The 26,574-nt window shown below is 36.8% G+C and overlaps 1 protein-coding gene across 1 annotated transcript in view; it reads left to right on the forward strand.

Annotated features, from left to right (window-relative positions):
* SNX2 (sorting nexin 2) overlaps positions 1 to 26,574 on the forward strand; it is a 63,747-nt gene that overhangs the window by 11,556 nt on the left and 25,617 nt on the right. The window contains exons 2-6 of the mRNA XM_071209681.1: positions 14,668 to 14,785; positions 20,039 to 20,202; positions 23,180 to 23,246; positions 23,411 to 23,454; positions 25,468 to 25,609. Of these exons, the coding sequence (XP_071065782.1) occupies positions 14,668 to 14,785; positions 20,039 to 20,202; positions 23,180 to 23,246; positions 23,411 to 23,454; positions 25,468 to 25,609 (535 nt within the window). The remainder of the gene's footprint in view (positions 1 to 14,667; positions 14,786 to 20,038; positions 20,203 to 23,179; positions 23,247 to 23,410; positions 23,455 to 25,467; positions 25,610 to 26,574) is intronic.

The following is a 26,574-nucleotide window of genomic DNA, read 5'->3' on the forward strand; positions in this document are numbered from 1 at the left end:
CTTGAACCGCGGACCTCCCATGTGGTAGACGGATGCTCTAACCACTGGGCCACAGTCCGTTTCCCCCTACCACCAGTTTTTGAAAATACTTTCCTACAATTTCTTTCAGAAGCCTTATAGATCTTGCTTTTATATTAAGCTTTTGATCTATTTTGAGTTAATTTTTGGATAAGGTATGAGATAGGGGTCCTCTTTCCTTTTTGTGGCTATGGATATCCAGTTCTTTCAGCACCATTTGTTGAATGACTGTTCTGCCCGAGCTGTGTGGGTTTGACAGGCTAGTCAAAAATCACTTAACCATACATGTGAGGGTCTGTTTCTGAACCATCAATTTGTTTCCATTGGTCTATGTATCTGTGTTTATGCCAGTCCCATGCTTTTCTTACCACTGTGGCTGGATAATCTAAAGGCTAGAGATAAGAGTTCACTTTTCCTTTTTTATGATGTTTCTGGCTATTCAGGACCCCTTACCCTTTCAAGTAAATTTGATAATCGTGCTTTCAATTTTTTAAAAAACTGCTGGTGGAATTTTTATTTGGGATTGCATTGAATCTGTATATCAATTTGAGTAGAATTGACATCTTTATGATATTTAGTCTTCCAATTCATGAGCATGGAATGCTCTTCCAGTTATTTAGGGCTTTTTAAATTTCTTTTAACATTGAGTTGCAGTTTTCTGAATACAAGTGCTTTATATCATTGGTTAAGATTATTCCTGACTTTATGAGTTTTATATGTCATATTTTATTTTCCCCACTCTTTTGACACTTTGGACACTGTTTATTGATATAATCTTCATTTCTAGACTCTCTTCCAGGCCTTTCTCTCCTGTCTTTACTTTTCAGGCTCTAGCACGCCCTTTAGCATTTCCTGAAAATCTGGTCTCTTGATTAGAAATTCTCTCAGTTTCTGTTTATCTGTGAATATTCAGATCTCACCCTCATTTTTAAAGACAGTCTTGCTGGATGTAAGATCCTGGCTTGAAGTTTTTCTCTTGTATCTTAAATATATCATACCACTGTCTTCCTGCCTCCATGGTTTCTGGTGAGAAATCATCACTTAATCTTATTGGGTATTCCATATATGTTATGCATTGCTTTTCTGTTGCTGCTCTCAGAATTCTCTCTTTGTTTTTGGCATTTGACAGTCTGATGAGTATATGTCTCAGAGTTGGTCTATTCAGATTTTTTCAGTACGTTGTGCTTATTAGACATGGATAGCTATGTCTTTCAATAGAGTTGGGAACTTTTCTACCATTATTTGTTGAAGTATTCCTTCTGCCCCTTTTCCCTTTTCTTCTCCTTCTGGGACACCCATGACAGGTATGTTTTCATGTCTTTTGCTGTCTTTAAGTTCTGTGAGACCTTGTTCAATTTTTTCTATTCTTTTCTTCATCTGTTCTTTTGTATGTTCACTTTCAGAGGCCATTTCTTCAAGCTCACCAATCCTTTTTTCTGCCTCCTCAAATCTGCTGTTATATGATTCCAGTAGTTTTTAAAATTTCATTTATTGTGCCTTTCATTCTCATAAGATCTGCTGTTTTTCTATGTATGCTTTCAAATTCTTCTTTGTGCTCATCCATTGTCTTCTTAATATCCTTAATCTCTTTCACCATCTCTTTGAATTTATTAAGGAGATTTGTTTGAACATCTGTGATTAGTTGTCTCAACTCCTTTATATCTTCTGGAGGCTTGTCTTGTTCTTTTAACTGGGCCATATCTTCCTGTTTCTTGGTGTGGATTGTAATTTTTTGTTCGTGTCTTGGCATCTGGTTTACAAGAGTATATATTCTGGGTGCAGTTTTTCTCTTTAGTTTAGGGCTTCTTGCCCTTTCTCCCTTGCTGGTTGTGCAGTAGGAGCCAAGGATGTAGTTTGTGTTATAAGGTGTGGAGGCTTAAACTATCCTCATTGCCTCAGGGACCAATTGAGTTTCTCCCAACTTTCTCCTTTGCCAGGGGTAGGACAGAGTCACAGCTGTCTGGAATAATCCAAGTTTTGCTGGTCTAGACTGTAGTTGTCCAGAGAGACTGATGAAACGTCAAGCTCCTTTCTCCCCTGCCTGGGGCAGGGATGGAGCTGCAGGTGTGGGCAGCAATCTATGCAGTGCAGGTCCAAGATGACTGCAGTTGACCCGGTAGACTTTCGATTATTTGGTCTGTGCCAGCCAAAAGTACCTGCAGTTACCTGGATAGGCTGGTGTAGGGCCCATCATCCTCCTCCCTGCCAGAGGTGGGCTGAAGCCTTGGCTAGGGCTGCAGGCCAATCTGTGTGAAAGAAACTGGTTTCTGCCATCACTATGATTTTCGGTCCTGACTTCCCCTCAGGCTGTGGGTGGAGTCAAAATGGCAGCTACTGGCCTCTTTCTGACTGGACAGATTTACACCCCAGCTGTTCCTAGGGTTATACCTTAGCCAGCTGAGTCTACTAATCATTAGCCAAAATCAGTGGCCAACCATCTCCTACCCTTTTTTTGGGAGATGGAACTTCCAATTCCAGCCACACAATAGCTCCTGGGGGCAGCTTGTGCTGCCAAAGTAGGATGATCACTGGCCTCCATACCTTGGCTGGTAATTTCCCGGAGAGGCTGGTGCAGGCCCTCCCAGCTTTTTCTCTCCCAGAGGTGGGGCTGGGGTTTTAGCTAGACCTGCAATCTGATCTGGATGGAAAGAAGCTGGTCCCTACCAGTATTGTGATTTTCAGTCTGCCTTTTTCCCCTCGTGTCAGATGGCTGCTACTGACCTCTTTCTGACCTGGACAGGCTCAAACTTTAGCTGTTCTCAGGATTATACTTTAGCCCGCTGAATTTACTCATCAGTAGCTGAAGTTGGTGCCTACCTGTCTCTTCTTCCCCCATTTTTAAGAAGTGGAACTTTCAATTCCAGCCACGGAAGAGCTCCCAAGGCGGTTTGTGCTTCCAGTGGAGGATGGGCACTGGCCTCTGTGGCGTGGAGCACTCTATTTATGAATCTGCTCTGCATATGGACAGTTCCTCCTTCCATTCCTTCAAGGATGTGGCAGGATGCTCTTCTGGTCTCCTGGAGTCACCAAACAGCTACTTCAGATAGCTCCAGATAGCGCTGGGTTTTTACCAACTGCCCTGTAGCAGGAGCTGACTCTAGGAGCTCCTTACTCTGGCATCATCTTCCTGCTTCTCCTGTATTCCCTCCCACCCCCTGCAGCTTTTTTTGCTTGCTGTCTGCTTTCTGTGTCCATTCGCTGTGTGGTCTTCTGTGTCTGTATTTCTTCATTCATTCATTCTTTCACTCCTGCCCCTTGTGTCTTGCTTGCTATCTGCTCTGTGTCCATTCGCTGCGCACTCCTTTGTCTCCCTTTTTTTTGGTTGTTGTGCCACCTTCCTGAGTTGGCTCTCCATGGTGCCCAGGTCGGCGGCTCTCCACAGTGTTGCAGGTGAGCCTTCCTTCACAGGGAGGCCCTGGGATGTGAACCCAGGACCTTCCAGATGGTAGACAGGAGCCCAATTTATTGAGCCACAGACTCTTTCTCTATATCTTTAGTAGAAGTTGTGGACTTACAAAACATTCATGCATAACTTGCAGAGTTCCCATACAACACCCTTCTACCAATACCTTACATTGTTGTGGAATATTTGTTATATATTATGAGAGAACATCATCAGACTATTAACACTAACTATGGTGTATTGTGTACATTTGGTATATTTTTCCATATGCCCCCCATTATTAACACAGTACCTCCTTTGTTATTGATGCAAGAATATTACAGAATTGCTATAACTCTAGTCCATAAGTTACATTAATTGTATTTTTCCCATGTATCTCTTATCTTACCACCTTGTAATAGTGATATACTTTTGTTTTAGTTCATAAAAGAACATTCTTATGTTTGTACTATTAAACACACAAACACACAATCCTCATCCACCTCTGGGTTCACTCATATTCAGTCCCTAGATTATTCTCTAGCTTTCTTTAAATTTACATTTACATCCCTAGACTACCCCTATCCATTTCTACACTTTTACAGTCAAGCTAATTAAAAGTTCTACATACATTAAACATTAGTACTTACTTTCTGCCTAAGCTCAGCTGTGGGTGATCAGGCATATCTCTCCTCTCCCTCTCCTCCAGGTCTCTCTTAGCCTCTCAGGGGCTTCTTTCCATGCTTCTGCTCTGCTGATTCTAGCCTCGAGGACTGCTCTTTCAGCCTCTCTGAGAGGTTTTCTCTGTCACTTTTTTTCTGTATATCTCTGAATGTTTCTCCCACTTATATAGGACTCCAGCAAGAGGACCAGGACCCACCCTGGGTCACACCTCACCAAAATATTCCTGTCAAGGGTTCCCACACTCACAGGAATGGATTAGCTTTAAGAACATGATCTGGGATCCAACCAGTTTCAAACTGTTACAATTTCTTTTAGAACTGGTCTGCTCGTGAAAAATTCTTTTACAAGTTTTCTTTTATCTGAGAATTTATTATTTCAGCTTCATTCCTGAAAGATATTTTTACTGGGTATAGAATTCTGGAAAGATAGTTCTTTTCTTCAGCACTTTAAAGATTTAGTGCCACTGTCTTTGTGGTCTTTTGTGATTTCTGATGAGGAATATTGCATCATCCTAATTGCTATTTCCCTAAGTGTAATTTTTTTTGTATTTATTTAGGTGCTTTCAAGCTTTTCTTCTTCTTTTTTTTAATCTTTGGATTTTTTTAATCTTTGGATTTTGTTTCTTACGTGACTTGGCCTCATTTTCTTTGATGTTATCCTGTTTTGAGTTTGCTGTGCTCCTAAATCTGTAAATTTGCCTTTTTCCAAGTTTGGGAAATTTTCTGCCATCGTTTGTTAAAATATTTTTCTGCACTACTACCTTTCTAGCATTCCGTTGACATGAATGTTAGCCTTTTTGATATTGTCTCAAATCCCTGAGTTCTGTTGCTTTTTTGGATTTGTTTTTCATTTTTTTCTTCTGTATTATACAAACTAGATACTTTGCATTGACATTCTTCCAGTTCACAGATTTTCTCTGTGAATAACTATAAAGGGTGTAACTTTTAACCCAACTTGAAAGCTAACAAATTAACCTGTTTTATGGTTGCTAGGAGAAGACATGACACTCGTGGGTCAAAGACAAAGAATTTTGTTATTCAAATCATAGCAAGCAGCATGAGTACCATGTTTGTGCTGGTTTCCCTTTCCCCTCATTTTCCAGGGGGATGACATAGAGGGACCCAGGTGACTAATGCACCTATACTTGGTTGGTGTCACAGCTGAGGAACTTGAGCTTAGGGAACCCAAATCATTTATAATGGGCAATAAGCCTATCTCTTCTTTGCCTGATGGGAGACATTATCTTTGTTACACAAGACTGTAAACAAGCCTGGCTTTTTCTCTGGAGATAGACACTTACCTCTTTCTTCCAAGGCGGTCCACTATATAAACATAATTGAAAAGGTAGTATATTGGGAAGTGGATTTGACTCACCGGATAGAGCATCTGCCTACTACATGGGAGGTCCAGGGTTCAAACCCAAGGCCTCCTGACCCGTATGATGAGCTGGCCCATACGCAGTGCTGATGCATGTGAGGAGTGCTGTGCCACACAGGGTGTTCCCCGCGTAGGGGAGCTGCACACACAAGGAGTGCACCCTGTAAGGAGAGCCTCCCAGTGCAAAAAAGTGCAGCCTGCCCAGGAATGACGCAGCACACAGGGAGAGCTAATGCAGCAAGATGATGACACAACAAAAAGTGACACAGATTCTGGGTGCCACTGACAAGAATACAAGTGGACACAGAAGAACACACAGTGAATGGACACAGCAGGCAGCTGGGGCCGGGGGACAGGGAAGAGGAGAGAAATAAATTTTAAAAAATAAATCTTTAAAAAAAAAACAAGAAAAGGTAGTATAGAACACAGAGTAAGTGCCTCTGCTTGCAAGATGTACAAAATCATAAGAGACCCATGGAGAAATATCTCCCAAAACTTTCCTCTCTTCCATTCTGCTATTCAGCCCTTCCATTGAACTTTAAATTTTAGATATTGTATTTTTCACTTCTTAAAAACAAACATGTTTCTTTTTTTAAAGATTCTATTTCCCTACTGAAAACTTCTCTGAATGAGTGATGTTAAAATCCTCTGGCAAGTTTTTTGTTTGTTTTTGTTTTTTTGTTAGCAGACAACCTAGTTAGATTCAGACTACTAGTCCTCTCTCATCTTCTATGGTCTTTAATTCCAATGTTGTTACAGATTGAATTGTGCCCCCTAAAAAGATATATACCTTTTATTCAGAAATAGTGTTGTTATAAATGGAATAAACAGGATAAAATCAGGTCATATTGGAGTAGGGTGGGTCCTTAGTCTAGTATTACTTGTGTCCTCATAAAAAGAGGTAATTTGGACACAAACAGGGAGACATATAGGGGAGAATGCCATGGATTGCTGGCAAGCCATTACCAAAACCAGGTGAGAGGAGTGGAACAGATTCTTCCCTACAGACTTCTAAGAACTCTTTGCCTTGTGAGGCAATACATTTTTGTTCTTTTAAGCCATCCAATTTGTATTCCTTTGTTACAGAAGCTATAGAAGACTTAAGAAAAATATCATTTCAGCTTTCAAAGCCTTTACTGTGCTTCTTTGGGTGGTCTTTGCCTGTGCACTATTCAGGAATTAGTCTGAAACTAAGGCAATGGTTTATATTATAGTTCTCACATCCTCTGGTATATTGTTTTGGGTCAGTTCCTCAAATGTGAGCCATGATTTGTGTGGGTTTATACATAGAATTAGGGGATCCTCTTCTCCATTTCTCTTTGTTCTAGGATTCTACCCTGCCCTCCCATTCTTTGGCTCCTAGGTGCTTTTCTCAAATCCTCTGACAAGGAACACTGGCTTTTCTCAAAGTTTTAGCTGCCTGCACTGTCACACATTTATGCTTAGCTGAGGCCACCCTTGCAGAAAAATGGTGAATGAAACTAGAAAGAAAATGTTAATGGGAATTCTTGTCTCATCCACCATATCCCTCCTACCCCCTTCAGACTATTATGTCCCTTCATTCAACTGGCCAGAAATTAGATTTACTCCTGGGGTTTTAAATGACAACACTCTTATTACCTCTATCATCAAGTAGCTATGCAACTGGGTCTGATGTCTGGACAGAGCCAGGAGAGAAAATGAGAAAGAGTTTACAGTGAACTTTCTTCATCTTGGTTGGAATCCAGATTACCACTTTTAATTGAAGACATATTAACAACATGCTTGAAATTTGTATAAGACAAAATCTGCATATTACTAGGTAATGATGTGGGGTAAGAAAAGAATATCCTTTTTTTTTTTAAAGTAATTGATGACTGAAATATATATCTTGGATAACTGTGGCTCTGGCCACCCAGAACCTGTGCCCCAGGCAGATTAGCCTTCAGTGCTTCCTTCCACTATCATTTCTTCAGAAGCATTCTTTGGAGATCAGTTCTTCTTCCATTCCGTGTGATCCTGGAGGAGGCATGGGGAAGCAGGAGCAGAGATTAGAGGGTACACACAGTCTTTAGTGAGTGACTTTGCTCCATGGCTGCCCCCAAAGCAGAGGACATGGTACTCCAAGCTACTGATGGATGGGCATATCTAAAGGAAGCACATGCCCTAAAAATAGGGTGACTGCTGCCACACAGTCGATACTGGAGTTGCCATTACCTATATCATTCCCATTCCATACTCTACTCCTGGGCTCTGAACTATGAAACAAAAGAGTAGGTTTGTTACATAAACGTATTAGGTTTTCCTTCTCTGATTTTGCTGTAAGAGAACTATGAATACCCAAGATATTAGCATAATATGAACATTCAGTTATGGTAAAAATGTTATAAATTTTAAATAGCTCATATGTATTACTGCTGCATACTGTATTAAAATTTTTACTTTGAGCAGCCGTATCTATTCTAAAGAACTTAAGAGGGGTAAATAATCTCTTAGTTACTCGGATATTTACCATTTCTGTTGCTCTTCTTTCTTCCAGGTTTTTCTCTTGTCTTGTTTCTCTTCAGTGTAAAGACCTTCCTTTAGTATTTTTTTTAGAACAGGTATTTTGGTAATAAATACTTCTGTTTGTATTTCACCTGAAAACTCTATTTCACCCTCATTCTTGAAGGAAATTTTTGCTTTGTATAGGTTTCTGGGTTGATAGTTCTATTCTTTCAGTATTTGGAATATAGTGTTCCATTATTTTCTAGCCTTCCTGCTTTCTGAGGAGAAATCTGCATTCCTTCACATAGTTGGTCCTTTGTACATAATGTTGTTTTTCTCTAACTGCTTTTATGTTTTTTTCCCCTATGTCTTTTTTGTTTATCAGCAGTTTTATGGTTATGTGTGTAGGTGTTGTTTTCTTTAACTTTCTCTGGGGTTTCCTAAACTTCTTTTATCTATAAATTTATCTCTTTCACCAAATTTGGTAAATTTTCAATTATTGTTTCTTTATTTCTGCAACAATCTTTTATTTCTCCTTCTGCATCTCCAGTGACATGGATGTTAGACTATTTGATATTGTCCTACAGGTCCCTGAGACTTTGCTGTTACTCAGATTGGATACTTTATTTATTTTCAGGTTAACTAACATGTTCCTCTGGCATCTTCATCCTGTTATTGAGCCTATCTAGTAGACTTATTTTAGATGACTTTTTTTCAATTCTAGATTTTTTTTTTTTTGCTAGCTTCTATTTCTTTGCTGAGTTATTCTTTTTTCATTTCAAGAGTATTTACCTTTACCTCATGGCTCATAGTTAGAAAAGCTTTTAAAAGTTTTTTGACAAATAACTTCCAAAATCTGGGTTATCTTAGGGCTGACATATGATGTTTATCTTTCTCTTTGTATGGCAAATATATTTGAATGTATCTTAGACAATCCAAATGTTAAATTGTATGGACTCTATGCCTTGATATCCTCCAGAAAATGTTCAGTATTTCTGTTTGTTTTTATTTGCTCAGTTGACAAACCTGCTTAGGTTTAAACCACAAGTTCTGTTTTTTCTTCTGTCATTCTAATCTCAGTTCAGTTTTCAAAGCCTTTACTTTTTTGGTCTGTCTCATGCACACACCACTCAAGGTTTAGTCTTTTATATTTTATTTTAATTAATTTATTTTTAGGTGATACCAGGAACTGAACCCAGGACCTTGGACATGGAAAGCAGGTGCTCAACCACCTGAACTACATTTGCTCCCTTGAAATAATTTAAATAACAATTCAATTCTCAAAAGACCTTGTTATTCTCTTTGGGTATCTTCCTGTCATGTGCAGCTTAGGGTTGAACCTGAGACTTGTGTATGTTCATTTGCAGAATTAAGGCATCCCCGTCTTTAGTTTTGCTCTCTGAGGTTCCTGCCACATTCTTTTGGACTCTGGCACCCCTTTTTGCAGTTTCTCTTGCTAGAAAAATGGGGTTTCTTTTGGAGTTTCATCTACCTGTGCTGTTGCTCCTGTAATGCAGGTCTATACCTGGTGCCTGCTCTTGTCAAAGCCAAGAAAAAAGAGGGGAAACAGATTTATTCATAAACACATCTTCTTTAGACCATATGATCCCTTTCCGTTCATCTGACCATAAAGATATTTCTATAAAATTCTAGCTGCCTGTCCTGCTCCTCCATTGCACAACTCTCCAACTAGGGCTCACTGTTAGGACAAAGCGCTAAGAGAAAAGAGGAGAACAACATAGGACAACTCAGTGCCTTTCATATCTGCCTGGTTTTGTTTACTTTTCAGATTTCAAAGACCACTGCTTTTTGTATTTTGTCTTAAGTTTTAGTTGTAGTCAATGCAGGAGAGAGGCTCTAGTGAGCCTACTGCAAATATTAGTTATCTATTGCTATGTAACAAATTACTTCAAAACCTAACAATTTAAAATAATAAACATGCAAGTGGCTAAAGCTCAGTGGTTGAATGCCTCCTTTCCATGTATGAGGTCCTGGGTTCAAACCCCAGTACCTTCTAAATGAAAAATAAAATAATAAACACTTACTAATTCAGTTTCTGAGGGTTGAGAATCCAGGAGCAGCTTAGCAGGGTTTTCTCACTCAGGGTCTGTCCTATAGTTGAGTAATGATATAGCCATAGCGACAGTTATCAGTAGTCTGAGGAGGATCCAATTCTATGGTCACCGATGTGACTTTAGTTCCATGTCCAGGATATGCCTGCTGACTTCCCCCAAAGTGGTCAGAGAAAGAGAGTGAACAAGAGACTACTCAAGGGAAGCAGATGTGATTCAAGTGATTGGGCCTCCACCTACCATATGGGAGGACCCAGGTTCGATCCCAGGGGCCTCTTGGTGAAAAAGAAGAGAAAGCATGCCTGCGTGGCAAGCCAGTGCCCATGCAAGTCACACAGCAAGATGATGATGCAAAAAAAGAGAGAAGGGGAGAGTCAAAGTGAACCATAGCAGAGACCAGGAACTGAGGAGGTGCAATTGACAGGGAACCTGTCCACATCAGAGGTCCCCAGGATCGAATGCTGGTGAATCTTAAAGGAGAAAGATGAAAAGGGAAATAGATACAGAAAGGTCATACATTGAATGAACACAGACAACAAGAACAGCAGGGCGAGGGAGGGAAAGGCGAAGGGAGGGGGGAAAAAAAAAGGCTACCCAAGATGGAAGCCACAGTCTTTTCTAACCTCATCTCAGAAGTGACATACTCCTGACATCATTTCTGCTCTATGCTATTGGTCACACAGACTAACCTCTGGTACAGTGTGGAAGATTACTATTCAAAGATATGGATACCTGGAAACAAAGATATCATTCGGGGCCTTTTTGAAGCTGGCTACCACATTCCATATTGGCTATAACTTGAACTGAGTTTCTTAATTTTCATTAAGAAGATGAATTGCTCTTTTATATGCAAAAGTTTCCCAAATTGTTTTAAATTATGTTATAAGGTCAACAAAACTTCTCATTTTATTACATCTTATCCTTTATTTTATAGTAGTGTTTCAATACTACATCTTAGTATTATTGACAGTATACAGGATGACATTTGTATAAATAAATAAATCTACAACATACAATATGTGTAATATATTGTACAATTCCATTTATATAAAATGTAAATATAAATCAATCTATTTCTTAAAGATGTATTTATTTTATTTCTCCCCTTCCCCTCCTCATCCTCCATCCCTGCTGTTTTTTGTTGTCTGTGTCCATTCGCTGTGTGATCTTCTGTATCTATTTTCCTTTTTTTTTTTGGTCTCCTCATTTTTTTCTCCTCTAGGATTCACCAGGATTCAATCCTGGGGATTTCTGATGTAGAGAGAGGTTCCCTGTCAGCTGCGCCACCTCAGTTCCTGGTCTCTGCTTCACCTTGGCTCTCCCCTTTATCTTTTTTTTTTTTCAATTTCTCTCTTGTCTGCTCTCTGTGTCCATTTGCTGTGTGTTTTTCTGTGTCTGCTTGTATTCTTGTCAGTGGCACCTGGAATATTTGTCTCGTTTTGTTGCGGCATCTTGCTGTGCCAGCTCTCTGTGTGCAGCGGCAATTCCTGAGCAAGCTGCACTTTTTTCATGCTGGGCGGCTCTCCTCATGAGGCGCACTCTTTGCGCATGGGGCTCCCCTACGCAGGGGACACCCCAGTGTGGAAGGGCACTCCTTGTGTGCACCAGCACTGCACATGGGCCAGCTCACCACACAGGTCAGGAGGCCCTGGGTTTGAACCCTGGACCTCCCGTGTGGTAGGCAGATGCTCTATCAGTTTAGCCAAATTTGCTTCCCTACATTTATTTTTAATGCATGTTTTCAGACCTTTATAAAAAATTGTATCATATATGGTAGGTAGTTATCTACTTTTTTCATGTAATATCTTATTATAAGCCTACTTTCGCATCAATAAGTTCCACTCTGCTACATTTTTATGTATTAGTACCATAGAGTATTTTTAATTTTTCACTAATACAGATAATCTAATTGACAAATGTATGGCTCAATATCTGTCATATCCATAATTATATTCTTAGAATTCAGTTAACAGATACTCAGGCACTGAGTAAAAAGTAGTAAACTAGATAAGATATTCCTTCCTTATAGAGCTTGTAGTATATAAACATATATAATATATTGTGATAAGAAAAATTACCATAGGAATAATAGCTATTCTGTGAAAGCATATAGGCCAGGCACCTTACCAGACTCAACTAGTGGTAGGATTGAGATTGTCAGATGTGTCTTCCAGAGGTAATATTATATATTCTTATTTAATATGCATAAGTAATATATAAGCTTATTTGTTCTTTAAATTCCTTTGAAATTGCTATGTTAAATGGAGGCCTGCTTTGTGAGAGTTTGAGTCTGCAAGAATGAGCTCCTGGCACAAAAAAAAGTCTTTTTCCTTTACATTTTCCCATAAGAATTTAAAACTTTCTGTTATTTATTTGTTCTAATTTTCTTTAGTTTTATTTTTACAAACAAACACTCCCCCTCCCTGAAACTAGTTTTGAAAGCTCTAAAGAAATGTGCTTATGCCATAAAAATAGTTTACTTAGAAAGTTGATGAGAAAACCTTATGAATTAAGAGTGGTCTCAAAAGATGATCAGTCTTACAAAAAGTACAACCATAAAAGAAAAATTTGTTAAATCATTTGCCCTTTTTCAAATTCAGATTTTCTGCTCATCAAAAGCTACCATGAAGAAAGTGAAAAAGCAAGCCACAGACTGAGAGAAAATATTTGTAATACATATTTGACAAAGAACTCATACCCAGAGTTTATAAGAAACTTCTCTATATCAAGAATAATAGTAAAATGGGCAAAATACTTAAAGCAACCCTTCACAAAAGAGGATATCCAATGGCCATTAAACATATGAGAAATTGCTCCCCATCATTCCTCATCAGGGAAATGCAAATTCAAACCATACTGAGATACAATATACACCCACCAGAATAGCTAAAATGAAAAAGGCAGAATATATCAGAGTGTTGGCAAGGATGTGGAGCACCTGGAAGTTTTATTTACTGCTGATGGGAGTGTAAATTATACTATCACTTCAGAAAATTGTTCAGTGATATTTTCTAAAGCTGAACATGTACTCTGATCCAGCTATTCCAGTCATAGGTATATACCAAACAGAAATTTATTCATATGTTGTGTCCCTCTAAACCAGGAACAGGACTAACTCCAAAAAAAGAAATAGGAAAAGACCCCGCCGGGACTGCACCAAACAACTATAAAATGGCACTGGTTGAAATTCCAAAGAAAGAGGCACTAAATGCCAGGGCAATAAGTCCAAACACATTTATTAGGGGAAATTACATACAGAGAGCTGCAGCTACCTCACAACAGACAGCAAGACAGCACAAAGTTCACTCAAGTATGTTTGCCCCTATGGCAACTGCTCTATAGATTATATATGGAAAAAAAGATTATATATGATTGAGGAACAAAGATAGCTAAGTGCCAGGGTTTTGCAAGTATTATGGAAACATCTTGGTATGTGCTCTTTTCTCAAAGCAAGATACGTTAGGTGGCTTCAAGGTTATAGCAGACAAAACTTGGCATGCTCCTAAAGTATAATGGAATGGATGTCTGAGGAGGAGGGCAGGGTGAGGTGAATTCTTGGTCAGATAGGAGATGCTATATGTATCACATACATGTACACTAAAAGATATTCTAGAAAGTTCGTTTAACAGCACTATTAGTGGTATCAAAAAGTGATAACCACCCAAATTTCCCTCCGTAGTAGACTGGATCAGTTGAGATAGAGTCACAATAGAATATTATACAGCAATGGGAATGAGTGATCTACTAGTACACACCACAATATTGAAAAGCTTACATATATAACATTAAGAACAAAAGCCAAATGCAAAAGAATATTTTCTGTCTGGTTCCATTTTTATGAAGAACAAAAAATAGGAAAAACTAATCCATGCTGGTGGACGCTCTGGTAGGGAGTGGCTTAAAAAATGGGAGTGAGCATGAATAGGACTTCTGAGGTAATGGTGATATTCTTTCCTGATCTGGGTGCTGGCTATTCAGGTATTTTGGGTCTGCGAAAATATCCATCTGTATTCTTTGAATAAATACAATTTCCTTTTTATGTAATATTTCAATAAAAATTTTAATTAAAAAACTGTTGGTTTTAATAAAGGTAAAAACTATACAATCTGTGTCCCATTATATTAGACATTATACTATAATGTTACAAAATTAAAAAATAGTCCTTAGCTTAGTTGAAATGAAAATGTAAGTTTAAATTTTATTTTGAAACTGAGTTTTAGAGTAATTCTAGTCCTAACTAGTATTAAAGTTTCCTTTTTTTTTTTTTTTCGTAAAGCAGTGCTTTGAACCTGGCACATGCAATGCATTTTCAAGGTCTGTTGTGGAATATTGATTTTAGAATACATCTCCCCTCACTGAACAATGACAACAAAAGCATGGATTCTTAATGAAGGGATTTGATCTGATTTTGGTTCTATTTTATGACTAAGTAAATCATTAAATTTAATTTTTATTAATTATAACTCAACATTATAAATTAGTCTAAAGGGATGAATTGAAAATTTTTTCTTTCTTAAATCTTAAGTGACTTCTTGTTAAGAAGGAGAAAGGTGAGTAAAATGTTCCTTTTCTTCCTTCCTGTCAAGAGGGTTTTCTGTTCTGTATTGTGTAGAGACATAATTACAACAGATAAATATGCCAATCTATTATCTGTTATTCTTTACACAGTCCAGTCCATCATCTCCAGAACCAGCTAGTCTTCCTGCAGAAGATATTAGTACAAATTCCAATGGTCCAAAACCCACAGAAGTTGTGCTAGATGATGACAGAGAAGATCTTTTTGCAGGTAATTGTGAATATCTTCATTTTTTAATAATGGTCAATTTTAGTATGCATATCTCATTACATATTGTATTAGTATTCTCCAGAGAAAGAATTGATGGAAGATAGATAGATAGATGAAATTTATGATAGGAATTAACTCATGCAACCATGCAGATTGGTAAGTCCAAATTCCTTCTGGTAGGCAGGCTGCAAGTTGGGAGCTCTGATGAAGGTTTTGATGAGTTCCAAGGAGAAGCTAGCAGGCCAAAGTAGAGAGAGAAATTCTTCTTTCTCACATGATTGGATGGATGAGACATTTCTCATTGCTGAAACCATTTCTTTTGTTGATTGTTTATGTAATCAGCCACTGCAATTAACTGACTAAAGTTTTAAATTCATGAAATAACCTCACAGTATTAATCAGGCCAGTGCTGCTTGACCAAACAATTGGACACCATAACCTAGCCAAGTTGACACATAAACTCAACCATCACAAATAGAAAGTATTCTCGAAAACAAATCTGTTTTTGTAACAACTTAGAGGGATAGAGAATTTCCAATTACATCATTTTATGAAAAGTGTACACTGTTGAGAGAAGCAAAAATGTGGTCCTTTCTGGTTTTAGGCACTTAAATTACACATTATAATTTGATTATTTTTGTCAGTACTTATATTCAAACCTCATGGTTCTGCCAGTCATACTTTGAGAAATGCAGTGATTGTATTCTTTATATTACTTAACAAATTGTCACAAAGTAAAATTAAACTTTGCGTTTAACACTTTCTTTATATTCTCTGCGTCTGAAATCTGTTTATTTTAATAAAATGCAACAATATTTACCACCTATTCCATGTTGGTTCACTTTTAGGTGAGTAAATTGATTGTCAAGGAATTTATTTTTGAAAGAAGGGCAGAATTTGGTGTAGTCAGTCCTAAATTTTAAAAATTTGACTCGGTCTAAACACTTTACTGCTTTAAGATTAAAATTTAGGTATAAATGTTTTTATATTAAGAAGTAAAACCTTCCTTAGAATTAATGGCACAAAGATATTCTGTATTTGACAGTTTAATATGCCTGAACTGGCTTTTATTGAGTTAAACCTTAGTAATATGTCCTTAGCTTTTATAGTAGATCAATACTTGAACTGTGTTTCTGTATAGTATTTCTATATTTTTTGGTACAAATATGTTTGAAGATAAAATAATTCATCACAAATCTCTATATAATTCCCCGTTTGATTAATTCCATGAAAATTTGTCCCACGAGAGATGAATTACCATATTTTATAATGTTAAAAAATATAAAGTATGATATCAAATACCAGTTATGTTTCATCTGTTTGTGTGTGTGTTTCGCTTCCTAACAGTTTAGAGTCAAAATCACAGTTAACCAAAGTTGTGGTATTCCTTTTATGAACTTTTTTCTAGGCAATCCTTAAAAAGTTCCTTCATGGCCGTTTTAGTTTCCTAGGCTTCTTAAACAAATTCCATGAAACAGGTTGGCTTAAACAATGGGAATTTAATAGTTTATGGTCTTGAGGTTGGGAAAATATCTAAATCAAGGCATCATCAAGGTGATACTTTTCCCCCAAGACTGTGGCATGCTGGGGCTGGCTGCTGGCCACCCTTGGTGCTTAGCTTGTCACATGGCAAGGCACATGGCATCTTCCGGTCTCTCTCTTCAATTCTGGGTTCTACTGATGTTCATCTTCTTTTTTCTTATGACTCTCTCTCTGTCTGAATTTCATTCTCTTAAAAAGGACTCTAGTAATAGAACTTATCCTGATGATCAAGGTGGACCACACCTTCACTGAAGTAACCTCATCAAAAAGTTATTTGCAACAGGTATACACAGGAATGGATTAGATTTAGGAACATATTTTTTCTGGGACACATAATAGCTTCAAACCATTAGAATGGCATTTGTCTCAATATAAAATATAACACAAGTCCTTTACTAAGCAAATGCTAATCTAAAATTATGTATATTCCTTTAATAGGATAGGGTTATACATGAAAGTTTTGGATTGTCCATTTTATTAGACTCTTTCATTTCATAATCAGAATTCCATATAAATGAGTGTACTGAAACCTTACTCTAACAACAGAACTATGTGTGTCTGCGAGTACATAAGGAAAGAAGGTAGTTTTACAGTATGTACAACTGATCAAACAATTAGCCAGTAAAAACTATTCAATAATATTTGCCTACTTAGCTCAATTAGAAAAACCTTCAATCATTTTAGACTACCCAGCAGTATATACTAAATATTGTGGTTTAGATGGTCAATGTTCATATATTTAAAGAAAATAAAAGAGTAAGACGGATACTAAAGAACAATAAACAGCAATTTGTTTCCTTTGTTAATCTGAAAACATAAACCTTTTTTATGCCTTTTACCTTAAACTCAGCTGCGTCTCTTATAACATTGTTAGGTAGCCTAAGACCTATTCTGATCATTTATGTGTAAGTGAAATAATACTATACTTGCCTCCTATTTATAATGCATTTAAGCAAGGATATCATACCTACTTCTCTGGAGAAGTGTGGTTCTAGGAAACCATAATTGCAAGTAGTATATGTTACAAGGATGGTGAAAACTCTTGTCCAGTAATGAGAGCATGTACTTGATTTATTTCATTTCTCCTCTATCTAGATAGAATATAGATATTGCTTAGTGACCTAACTATTTTGATTTTAAAACCTTAAGGAGATTAGATTATGTTGGTATGCAAGCTAATGTGTTTTGGGTAGCATGTCAAGTACTATATGTCAGAAGTGGTACCAGGAAACTTTAAAGTGTGACATATGTTACTGTTATTAGCTTACTTAGAGCACAAATACCTGTGGAAACCCTCTCCTCCACTAGTATAGTCAAAAAACTGTCCTAAAGGATTAAGTGAGCAAATTATCAATACTGAAATTGTCTTAGACTTTAGAACTTGTTTCTATCAGAGCACTAGCTTACTTTACTTATACTGTTCATCACGTGATACCAACTGCAAGTTTAATAAGTATTCTTTGTTTAAAAATTTTTCTGGCGTCTGTCATGAATGAAATATTAATTAGCTGACATTGACATAATCAGTTTATGCTTGTCTTCAAAGTAAGTCTTCCAAGGAAAAGTTAATCATTATGTTTTGGTATCTATGTGACATCTTCCTGACTGTTTACCTCTGGTTTAAATTAAACCTTGTGAATTTGTAATATTTTAGTTAGCTTAAGCCAAAAGAAGACATGAGAATAATTTAAGGCAGACTTCAGATAGTGGTAGGCTGAACCTATATCTCTATTTATTTACAGTTTCTCCTTCAGATTTGATTCTTATGTTTAGCTTTTCTTGTTTTGAGGTCTCCAACCATTTATGAAATAGCTTATCAGAGGCAGTTCAAAGAACACAAAACATGGTTTCATTGAAGTAAAATGTGATTAAAAAGGTAAAATGACTTTATCTGTACTGATAGCTAAAAAAAGTTATTCTCTTTTTCACTATCTTTGTCTGTGGATCTGTCCATAACAGTACCTCTTTCAGAGTTTTTGGTTTTGTTTGTTTGCTGCTGAATATTGTCTTGGTTATTGTTTGTAGATTAAAGATCTCATGCTTCCTAGCTTTGAGATATTGCTTTATTTTGCTGTTTATATTTTGCCTTTATATTGCTCTGCTTCATTTCTTTTAAAAAAAGAATAATAAATGTCAACAACCTTGATAGCCTTAAAATGCATTTTTGTAAGCTTTTAGTTTTGAATATTAGGGTCATTTATAATCTATTTTAACGTCTGTAGTCTGTTTTACTTCTTCTGGTTATCGTAGTTTGAAAGATTTTGGTTTTTAATCATTTTTATTTTAAAATATAAAAAGATAGTGAGCTGGCCCATGCATGGTGCTGAGGCGCACAAGGAGCGCTGTGCCACACGGGGGTGTCCCCTGCGTAGGGGAGCCCCACGTGAAAATAGTGCAGCCTTCCCAGGAGTGGTTCCACACACATGGAGAGCTGACGCAGCAAGATGATGCAACAAAAAGAGACACTGATTCCCAGTGCTGCTGACAAGAACACAAGCTGACACCGAAGAACACACAGCAAATGGAGAGAAAGAGCAGACAACTGGGGGAGGTGACAGGAAGGGGAGGAAAAAAAAAAAGATAAATCTCAAGTAAGGGCCTCATCAGTATGAGATAACTAGTAAGAGTACGGTAAAATGTTAACCTGTGAGTAAACTCTTTTCAGGTAATGCTTTTACTATTTTTATATATATATATATATATATATATATATATATTTTTTTTTTTTTTTTAGGTAGTCAAATTACAATAGCTCACTGACTACCATTGCTACCTTCCCAAACCTCTAGGAATCTAAGAACCTCATATTAGAAGTCTGGTCTGATCTCTTGTTTCCCTTACAGTCCTACCTTCCTTTACTTAATATTCTGCAAACCAGCATAAGTGTGGTTTACATTATGGCCACTGATTGTAATTTTCACTTTCCTGGCTCTGCTTTTTGCTTATTATTAATTAACATTCCCCATGCTTAATATCTTTTTTTTCCCAACTAGATCGTAAGTTCCCTGAGGGCAGAAATGAAATTTTACATTTCTTTGTGTATTTTCATTGCATTTAGCACAGTGTTTTATAGTTTATAAATACTCAGTTTATTTGGTTTGATTTTGAATAGAATTAATTTGAGATTTCTTTTTCCAGCGAATGGGCATTTTAAGTAAAAACCCAAGTATGTATTTTCTTTGTGTCAAATATTAGTCTGTTCAGCTAATATCTAGTAATCTTTGGTAGTTAATTGCTTTGGATTACTAACATAATAGATTATCTGTAACAAAATTTTTAATCCCAGTTGGGAGAGTTTTAGGCAGTTTCTACCATAAAGCTTGTATTCATCTGTATAAAATAATCATAATGTTAGTCTGAATAAAAGATGTGGAAGGTAAGTCACCACAAGTATAAAGTACAAATCTAAGCACAAATGCAGAATTATCCATATCTTGTTTTCCTCCTAGCATTATTCCTACTAGTAATGTAGATAATTAAACCGATTTAATGGAATTCTTCCTGAAACCAGCAGTCCTTGTTGATTTAAAAATTATTATAAACAACTAAGGAAAGATTCATAAAATAATTTTTAATGATTATTTAAAAATAACATTATTTTGATATTTGTGAGTGTAATACCAAATATTTTACATAATTCATTAATTGCTATATATAATATTGAGGAATTGTTCTTAGTATCATTAACTAACTTGTTTAATTTGTGTCTAGAAGCCACGGAAGAAGTTTCTTTGGACAGTCCAGAAAGGGAACCTATACTCTCTTCAGATCCTTCTCCTGCAGTTACCCCTGTCACCCCTACAACACTTATTGCTCCCAGAATTGAATCAAAGAGTATATCTGCTCCTGTGATCTTTGATAGATCCAGGGAGGAGGTATGGATAATATTTTTACTCTAAATTAATATGTAAATAATAAGACCTTTGTTCCCTTTGAACATCCCCCTCCTGTTAGACATTCCTGACTGAAGACTTTCCGACATTTTTGAAAAAGGACATTGGACTAAAGGGGAAGGGGTATCTGGCATCAGATTTTATCTCCTCCACATCCCTTACCTTCTTAAGTCAAGGAACTTGTCATTTTTGATTTTATGATGGTAATGTATGGCTCTTAGGTTCTTATGGTGGTCAAATAAGATAATGTATCAGAGTGCTTTGAAAACTTTTAATCATGGTAAAGAGATATTTTAAATTACTTTCTTTGATAAAATCATGAATACTGTTGATACTTAATGATTGCTCTCTATCCTTTGTTTTTAAAAACAAGGACTTTATACCATTTAAGGGTGCTATCTCATGATATAGCAGAAATTTTTTTTTTTTTTTTTGCAATTTAAAAATTTTATTGTAAAATACTTGTAAATTAAAATGAACAGTGGAGCGGGGATAATTCAGTGGTTGAGCACCTGCTTTGCATATACGAGGTCCCAGGTTCAATCCCTAGTACCCCTAAAGAAATAAAAATAAATAAAATGAACAGAAATATTATATATGCTTATAACTGTATGATGGAGTCAGCAAAATTGGCATGAAATTTTGAATTGTTAAACTTTTAAAAATTGCTTCAACCACACATACATATAATTTTAAATAAATATTTAAATGGGCTGATATAGATGCTCCTTGGGTTGGGGAGACCTTTTTTAGCAGTAATTTTTGATAGGTAAATTTGGAGAAGAAAAACCCTTTCTTGGAGTTTTTGTATAATACAAATATGGCAGATTATAATTGGAAATTATAATAAATGACAAGTTATGTATTTCATATGGAAATAGACCATTAAAATGACCATGGTTTAAAAATTATAGTTACACATAACATGAATAAGCTCACAAATATAATATTAAGGGAAAGAAGGCAGAAATAAAAGAGTACTTAACATGTAATTTCATTATTTGAACTTGTTAAAACAGGTAAGACTAATGTACCATGTTAGAAGTCACGCTCGTGGTTAAGATGGTGGGTCAGGGTGGGTTTGACTGAAGAGGAAGAAGGCCTTCTGGGGTAATAATGGTGTTTAAATGTTTCTGATGTAGGTTCTAGTTATATAGATGTTCACTTTGTAAACATTTATTGAGCTGACACTTAGGATTTATATACTTTTCTGTATGTTACAATTCAAATAATGTTTTCTTTTAAAAATCTGTACAAGAGGGTAACCTTAAAAGATTAAGATTAGGAAAACTCATTTTTCTTTTATATAATCTTAGACTGTTAATATGGCTTTGAAAATTTTTTAAGATTTAGGAGTCTCTGAGGTTTCTTTTTGGAAATAAAGTTTTCCTTCAGAGCTGCTATTTTTATTGCTTATTTATAATAGCATTAAAAAGTGTTCTCTGGGAATCAGATTTGGCCCAATGAATAGGGTGTCCGCCTACCACATGGGAGGTCCAAGGTTCAAACCCAGGGCCCCCTGACCTGTGTGATGAGCTGGCCCACGCGCAGTGTTGATGTGCGCAAGGAGTGCCGTGCCACACAGGGGTGTCCCCCACGTACAGGAACCCCACGCACAAGGAGTGCGCCCCATAAGGAGAACCGCCCAGTGCAAAAAAAGTGCAGCCTGCCCAGAATTGGCACCGCACACACAGAGAGCTGGCACAGCAAGATGACACAACAAAACGAGACACATATTCCTGGTGCAGCTGACAAGAATACAAGCGGACACAGAAGAACACACAGCAAATGGACACAGAGAGCAGAGAACTTGGGGGGTGAGGCAGGGAAGGAGAGAGAAATAAATAAAAAATAAATCTTAAAAAAAAAAAAAGGTGTTTCCTTATAGTCTCTTAGCATTACCGTTTTTCCTACTTAATGCTTTTTTTAAGGAGGTACCAGAGATTGAACCCACGACCTTGGGCATGGAAGCAGGCACTCACCCACTGAGCTACACATCTGCTTCCCAATGAGAGTTGGGTTTTGTTTTGAGTTTTTTTGTTTGTTTGTTTGTTTTTAGGAGGTACCAGGGATCAAACCCAGGACTTCATACATGGGAAGCAGGCGCTCAATCACTTGAGCTACATCCACCCCCTGCTTACTGCTTTTTGCAGTGAGCTTTATAATATTTTCATTGGCTTGAAAGAGTAAAATGTGTTTATTTGGTTGTTTAGAGAAATCATTATGTTAAAGTTGCTTTTATGTATAATTTCTGCATATATATAGTCTTTTGCTGGTACAAGTAATGGCTACCTCCTGGTTTTTAAGGAGTAGAGATACAACTTTTTAAAATGCTCATATTAAAAATATTTAATGAGTTAATTATTTCAATAATCAGAATCTGAAGCTTCAGTGTATAGAACAAAAAATTACGCAGAACACTAAAACTTTTTTCCCATATCTGAAGAGTTGTAAGGACACATTTGTAGAAGTGACAGGACCCTAGCTTGCTGAGGCCCATGAGACCAAATGTGAAAGAGTAGTACATCTTCCATGTTCCCTATATCACTGCTTTGTCCTCCCTTTAATTCTCTGGCCTGCTGCCTTAGCCAGGAGCCTTGGGCCTTTGTGTGCTCCCTTTGCCCCTTTGTCTGCAAAACCTGTCCTCAGGAAAGATCCGATAAACTTGTTCACTATCAAAAAGGAAAAAAAGTGAATCTTCAGGAAAAGTGATGATTCTTTGTCACTTCTACAAATAATATTTTTCTTAACTGTGATTTTTGTTTTATTTTTTAGTTAGGAAATGTGAAAGTTGTTTTTGTTTTTTGTTTTTTCAGAAATAGGGTGTTGAGTGACTTCAATTATTTGATGTTACAGTGTCCATGATAGGTGATAGTTGGTAAAAAGTATAGGTACTAGTGTTATGACTGTAATATACATTGCAGTATTTTCTTTAATACAAAAAAATGATCTTTTCTAGATTGAAGAAGAAGCAAATGGTGATGTTTTCGATATAGAAATTGGTGTATCAGATCCAGAGAAAGTTGGTGAGTCTATATTTATGTATAATATTTTTACCTGCTCTTTTTTAATTGGTTGGGTTGTTATGTGCTATTTTTCTTTACTAAATGTGTCATTACAGTATTAAATGGTACCTTTTATTTTTTAAACTTGTGATTTTTTTAATGGTATTGTTTGACTTTTCTTATAGGTGATGGCATGAATGCTTACATGGCATATAGGGTAACAACAAAGGTGAGCCTTTTGCTCTTTTAAAAAAATATTGAGCCGTCACCATGTGCTTGGCTTTGTCCTTAGGATGAGAATATGACAGTGATTAAGGTGGAAGTGATCCCTGTATTTACAGTGGTTACCCTCTAGTAAAGATTTCAAAGTAGTTACAATAAAGAGATGTAAGTAGTTTGAAAGGGGAGGTAGAGTATTCTGTGAGCGTATGCAGGCAGCAGCTTCACCCAGACCTGACAGGTCAGAAAAGAGTTCCTGGAGGAAGTGGTATTTAAGCCAAGACAAAGGTGAAGGAAGTGTTTTGGGGGATGGGATGAAAGGAGGAAATGTTTATTCTAGGCAGAAGGATTTGCTTGTGTGAAAGCCAAAAGTCAAGAAAGCATTATGCTCTCCAGGATCTGCACGAAGTGGTATGTGATGGAATTGTTCAGCAAAAAGCCTTCTGTATCATAAACAACCACATTGAGTTTGGATTTCATCCTAAGTGTACTGGAGAGCCATTAAAGAGTTGTAACCAAGAGTATGGCACAATTAAATTTTTGTTTAAATATCTCTCTGGCCTCATTATGAATTAGGAGGTTTAAAATAGAGGTCAGGATTTCCAATTAGGAGGCCATTGTAATTATTAAAGGATTATAGACCTTCAAATCTTGAGAAAGAGGGAGTCTGATGCAGAAACCCTAACTGTAAGAAGTAATAGTTTATTCTAAGGATATGGCCTGCCCTGATCAAGGTGGTGGAGTGAGAAGCTTCAGGATTCCACTCCTCCATAGAAGCTTTGAACAACTGGCAAGAACTGGCAGAAACATCTTCCTCAAAGCTCCAAAAACAGTATAAACATTGCAATGAAAGGGTGTGCACCAAATCATGAAAAAGGCAAAAAGGAATAGGATCATGTGGTGCCCTAGCTGGCCCCATCCCCTCATTGGCTCTGTTTGGAACTGACCTGCACTCCCAGTGTTTGTCCCTGGTCTTGGTCCTGGGGGGAGCAGAGTTAATCCTCGTACATATGCTGGGAGCATGTAAATCTGCCCCAGTCTGGTGGTGGCTTGAGGCATTGAACATGCCATATGTTCATGGTCCCAGAACTTACTCTGCTTTTAGAAGGCAGTTCACAAAGCATAAGTCACAGTCATGGTTCTCTGGGGTAAGGGATTGCCCGACTGTAAGACATACTTTGTTTTCTGTGGAAGAGGAAATATTTATATTCTGTAAACAGAAATTCCTAGCCTTAGTCTTAGACTAGTACATGTGTGCAGAAGGAATCCCTTTAATCCTTATGCTTTGGCTTTGAACTACTCTCTAAACTCATTGTATGGATAAACTCTGAAGAGAATTGTATGGATGGAAGGGGTAAGGAAGGAGGGGGATTCCTAAATTACTGGCTATAGGAACTGCTTGGATGTGGGAGTGATCCATAGAGAGAGGGAGTATAGAGGGAGGAACATAGTGTGAATGGAAGTAAGATCCGTTAATTCGTTTAATAGACATTTATTAAACATTGACCATGGGATCAGGCTCTGTTCTAAGCACTGGATATATACTGGTAAACAATGTAGACAACCATAAGTCATGGAACTTATGGTCTATCAGTGGAAAATGTTTAGTTTGAGGGACCAGTGAGATTTAAGTGGATGTTGTCTTTTGTCTTTTGGGCATTTGGATATAAGGACTGAAGCTCAGGGAATCTGAGCCAGAGATGATGATTTAAGAATCATTAGCATAAATATAGGTAGAATAGATGAGACAATTCAAGAACAGAATAATGTTTTCTACCATCTTAATTTCCTGTTTAAAAAAAAAATATCTTTAATGTAGATTTTTCATCAGTTGTTAGAAATTTGTAGACTAGTTAGCTACCTAGCATTCTTTTGCAAAGTAGACTAGTGTGTATATATGTTTTCACAATTATGTACTGTATATGTCTGTGTCCTGTGTATGTTCATAATTATGTATGACATTGTTAATTTTTAAATAATTGCTTAATATTCAGCATTTGAAATACCTCTTCTTCACTCATAGACTTCCCTTTCCATGTTCAGTAAGAGTGAATTTTCCGTTAAAAGAAGATTCAGTGACTTTCTTGGCTTGCATAGCAAATTAGCAAGCAAGTATTTACATGTTGGTTATATTGTGCCACCAGCTCCAGAAAAGAGTATAGTAGGTAAGCATGAATCTAAAAAAATAAAATTTTTGTCACTGTTACTAGTTCAGCTTTAACTATATAGATTGTGGGTTCCATTATCATTCATTCTCAAAACATCTGTTAATGACTAAAGGAGATACTGAATTTAAATATTCTGTTTCTGATAATCACTTATCAGTTGAAGCATCTATAGCTAATAGTTTTATTTTCTAACACCTGATTTTGATTTATTTAATACAGTGATATTAAATATTGGATCTGAATTTCCCAAGTTGGAAGCAGTTGGTATCTTAATCTTTTAATAGTTTGTGGAATACCATTTTACTGAGTCACACGCAGAGGATACTTAATATAGTACATTTTTTAAGGGATAGAAATGTTTGACCCTCAGTTACATAATGGCCAAAAAGAAGATTAGGTCTACCACCACGTATATAAGAACTATATCAATATGTCTTAGTTTATTTCTTACCTCACTTTAAATTTTAAAAACATTTCTGCTGATACAAGGATTAAAGACTTAGTTAAGAAAAGGCAGAAGATTAAGAGAGGAGGGAAACGTCCATGTCCCACCATTAAAAGACATCTGTCATCGGAAGTGGATGTGACTCAGTGGTTGAGCACCAGCTTCCTACGTGGGAGGTCCTGGGTTTGGTTCCTGGTGACTCTTAAAAGAAAAACAAAACAAAACAAATGATAAATCCAACCCAGGGGAGCCAGTGTGGCTCAGTGGTTGATTGCCAGCTTCCCACATACAGGGTCTTGGGTTCAATCTCAGCCACAGTACCTCAAAAAAAAAAAAAAGGGGGGGGGGGGGGAGAGACAGATAATATAGTAATATGTATTCATATATCTGTACGTGTGTATCCATTTGAAAATAGTTTAGACCATTTCATTTATCATAAATATTTTGCTCTACCATTTTGTTCTGTTTTATATCTTTTTCCTTTTATTTTAAATTATACAGTTATTTTCTGTATATC

This window comes from Dasypus novemcinctus, chromosome 2, assembly GCF_030445035.2.
Source record: "Dasypus novemcinctus isolate mDasNov1 chromosome 2, mDasNov1.1.hap2, whole genome shotgun sequence".
Classification (NCBI taxonomy): Eukaryota; Metazoa; Chordata; class Mammalia; order Cingulata; family Dasypodidae; genus Dasypus; species Dasypus novemcinctus.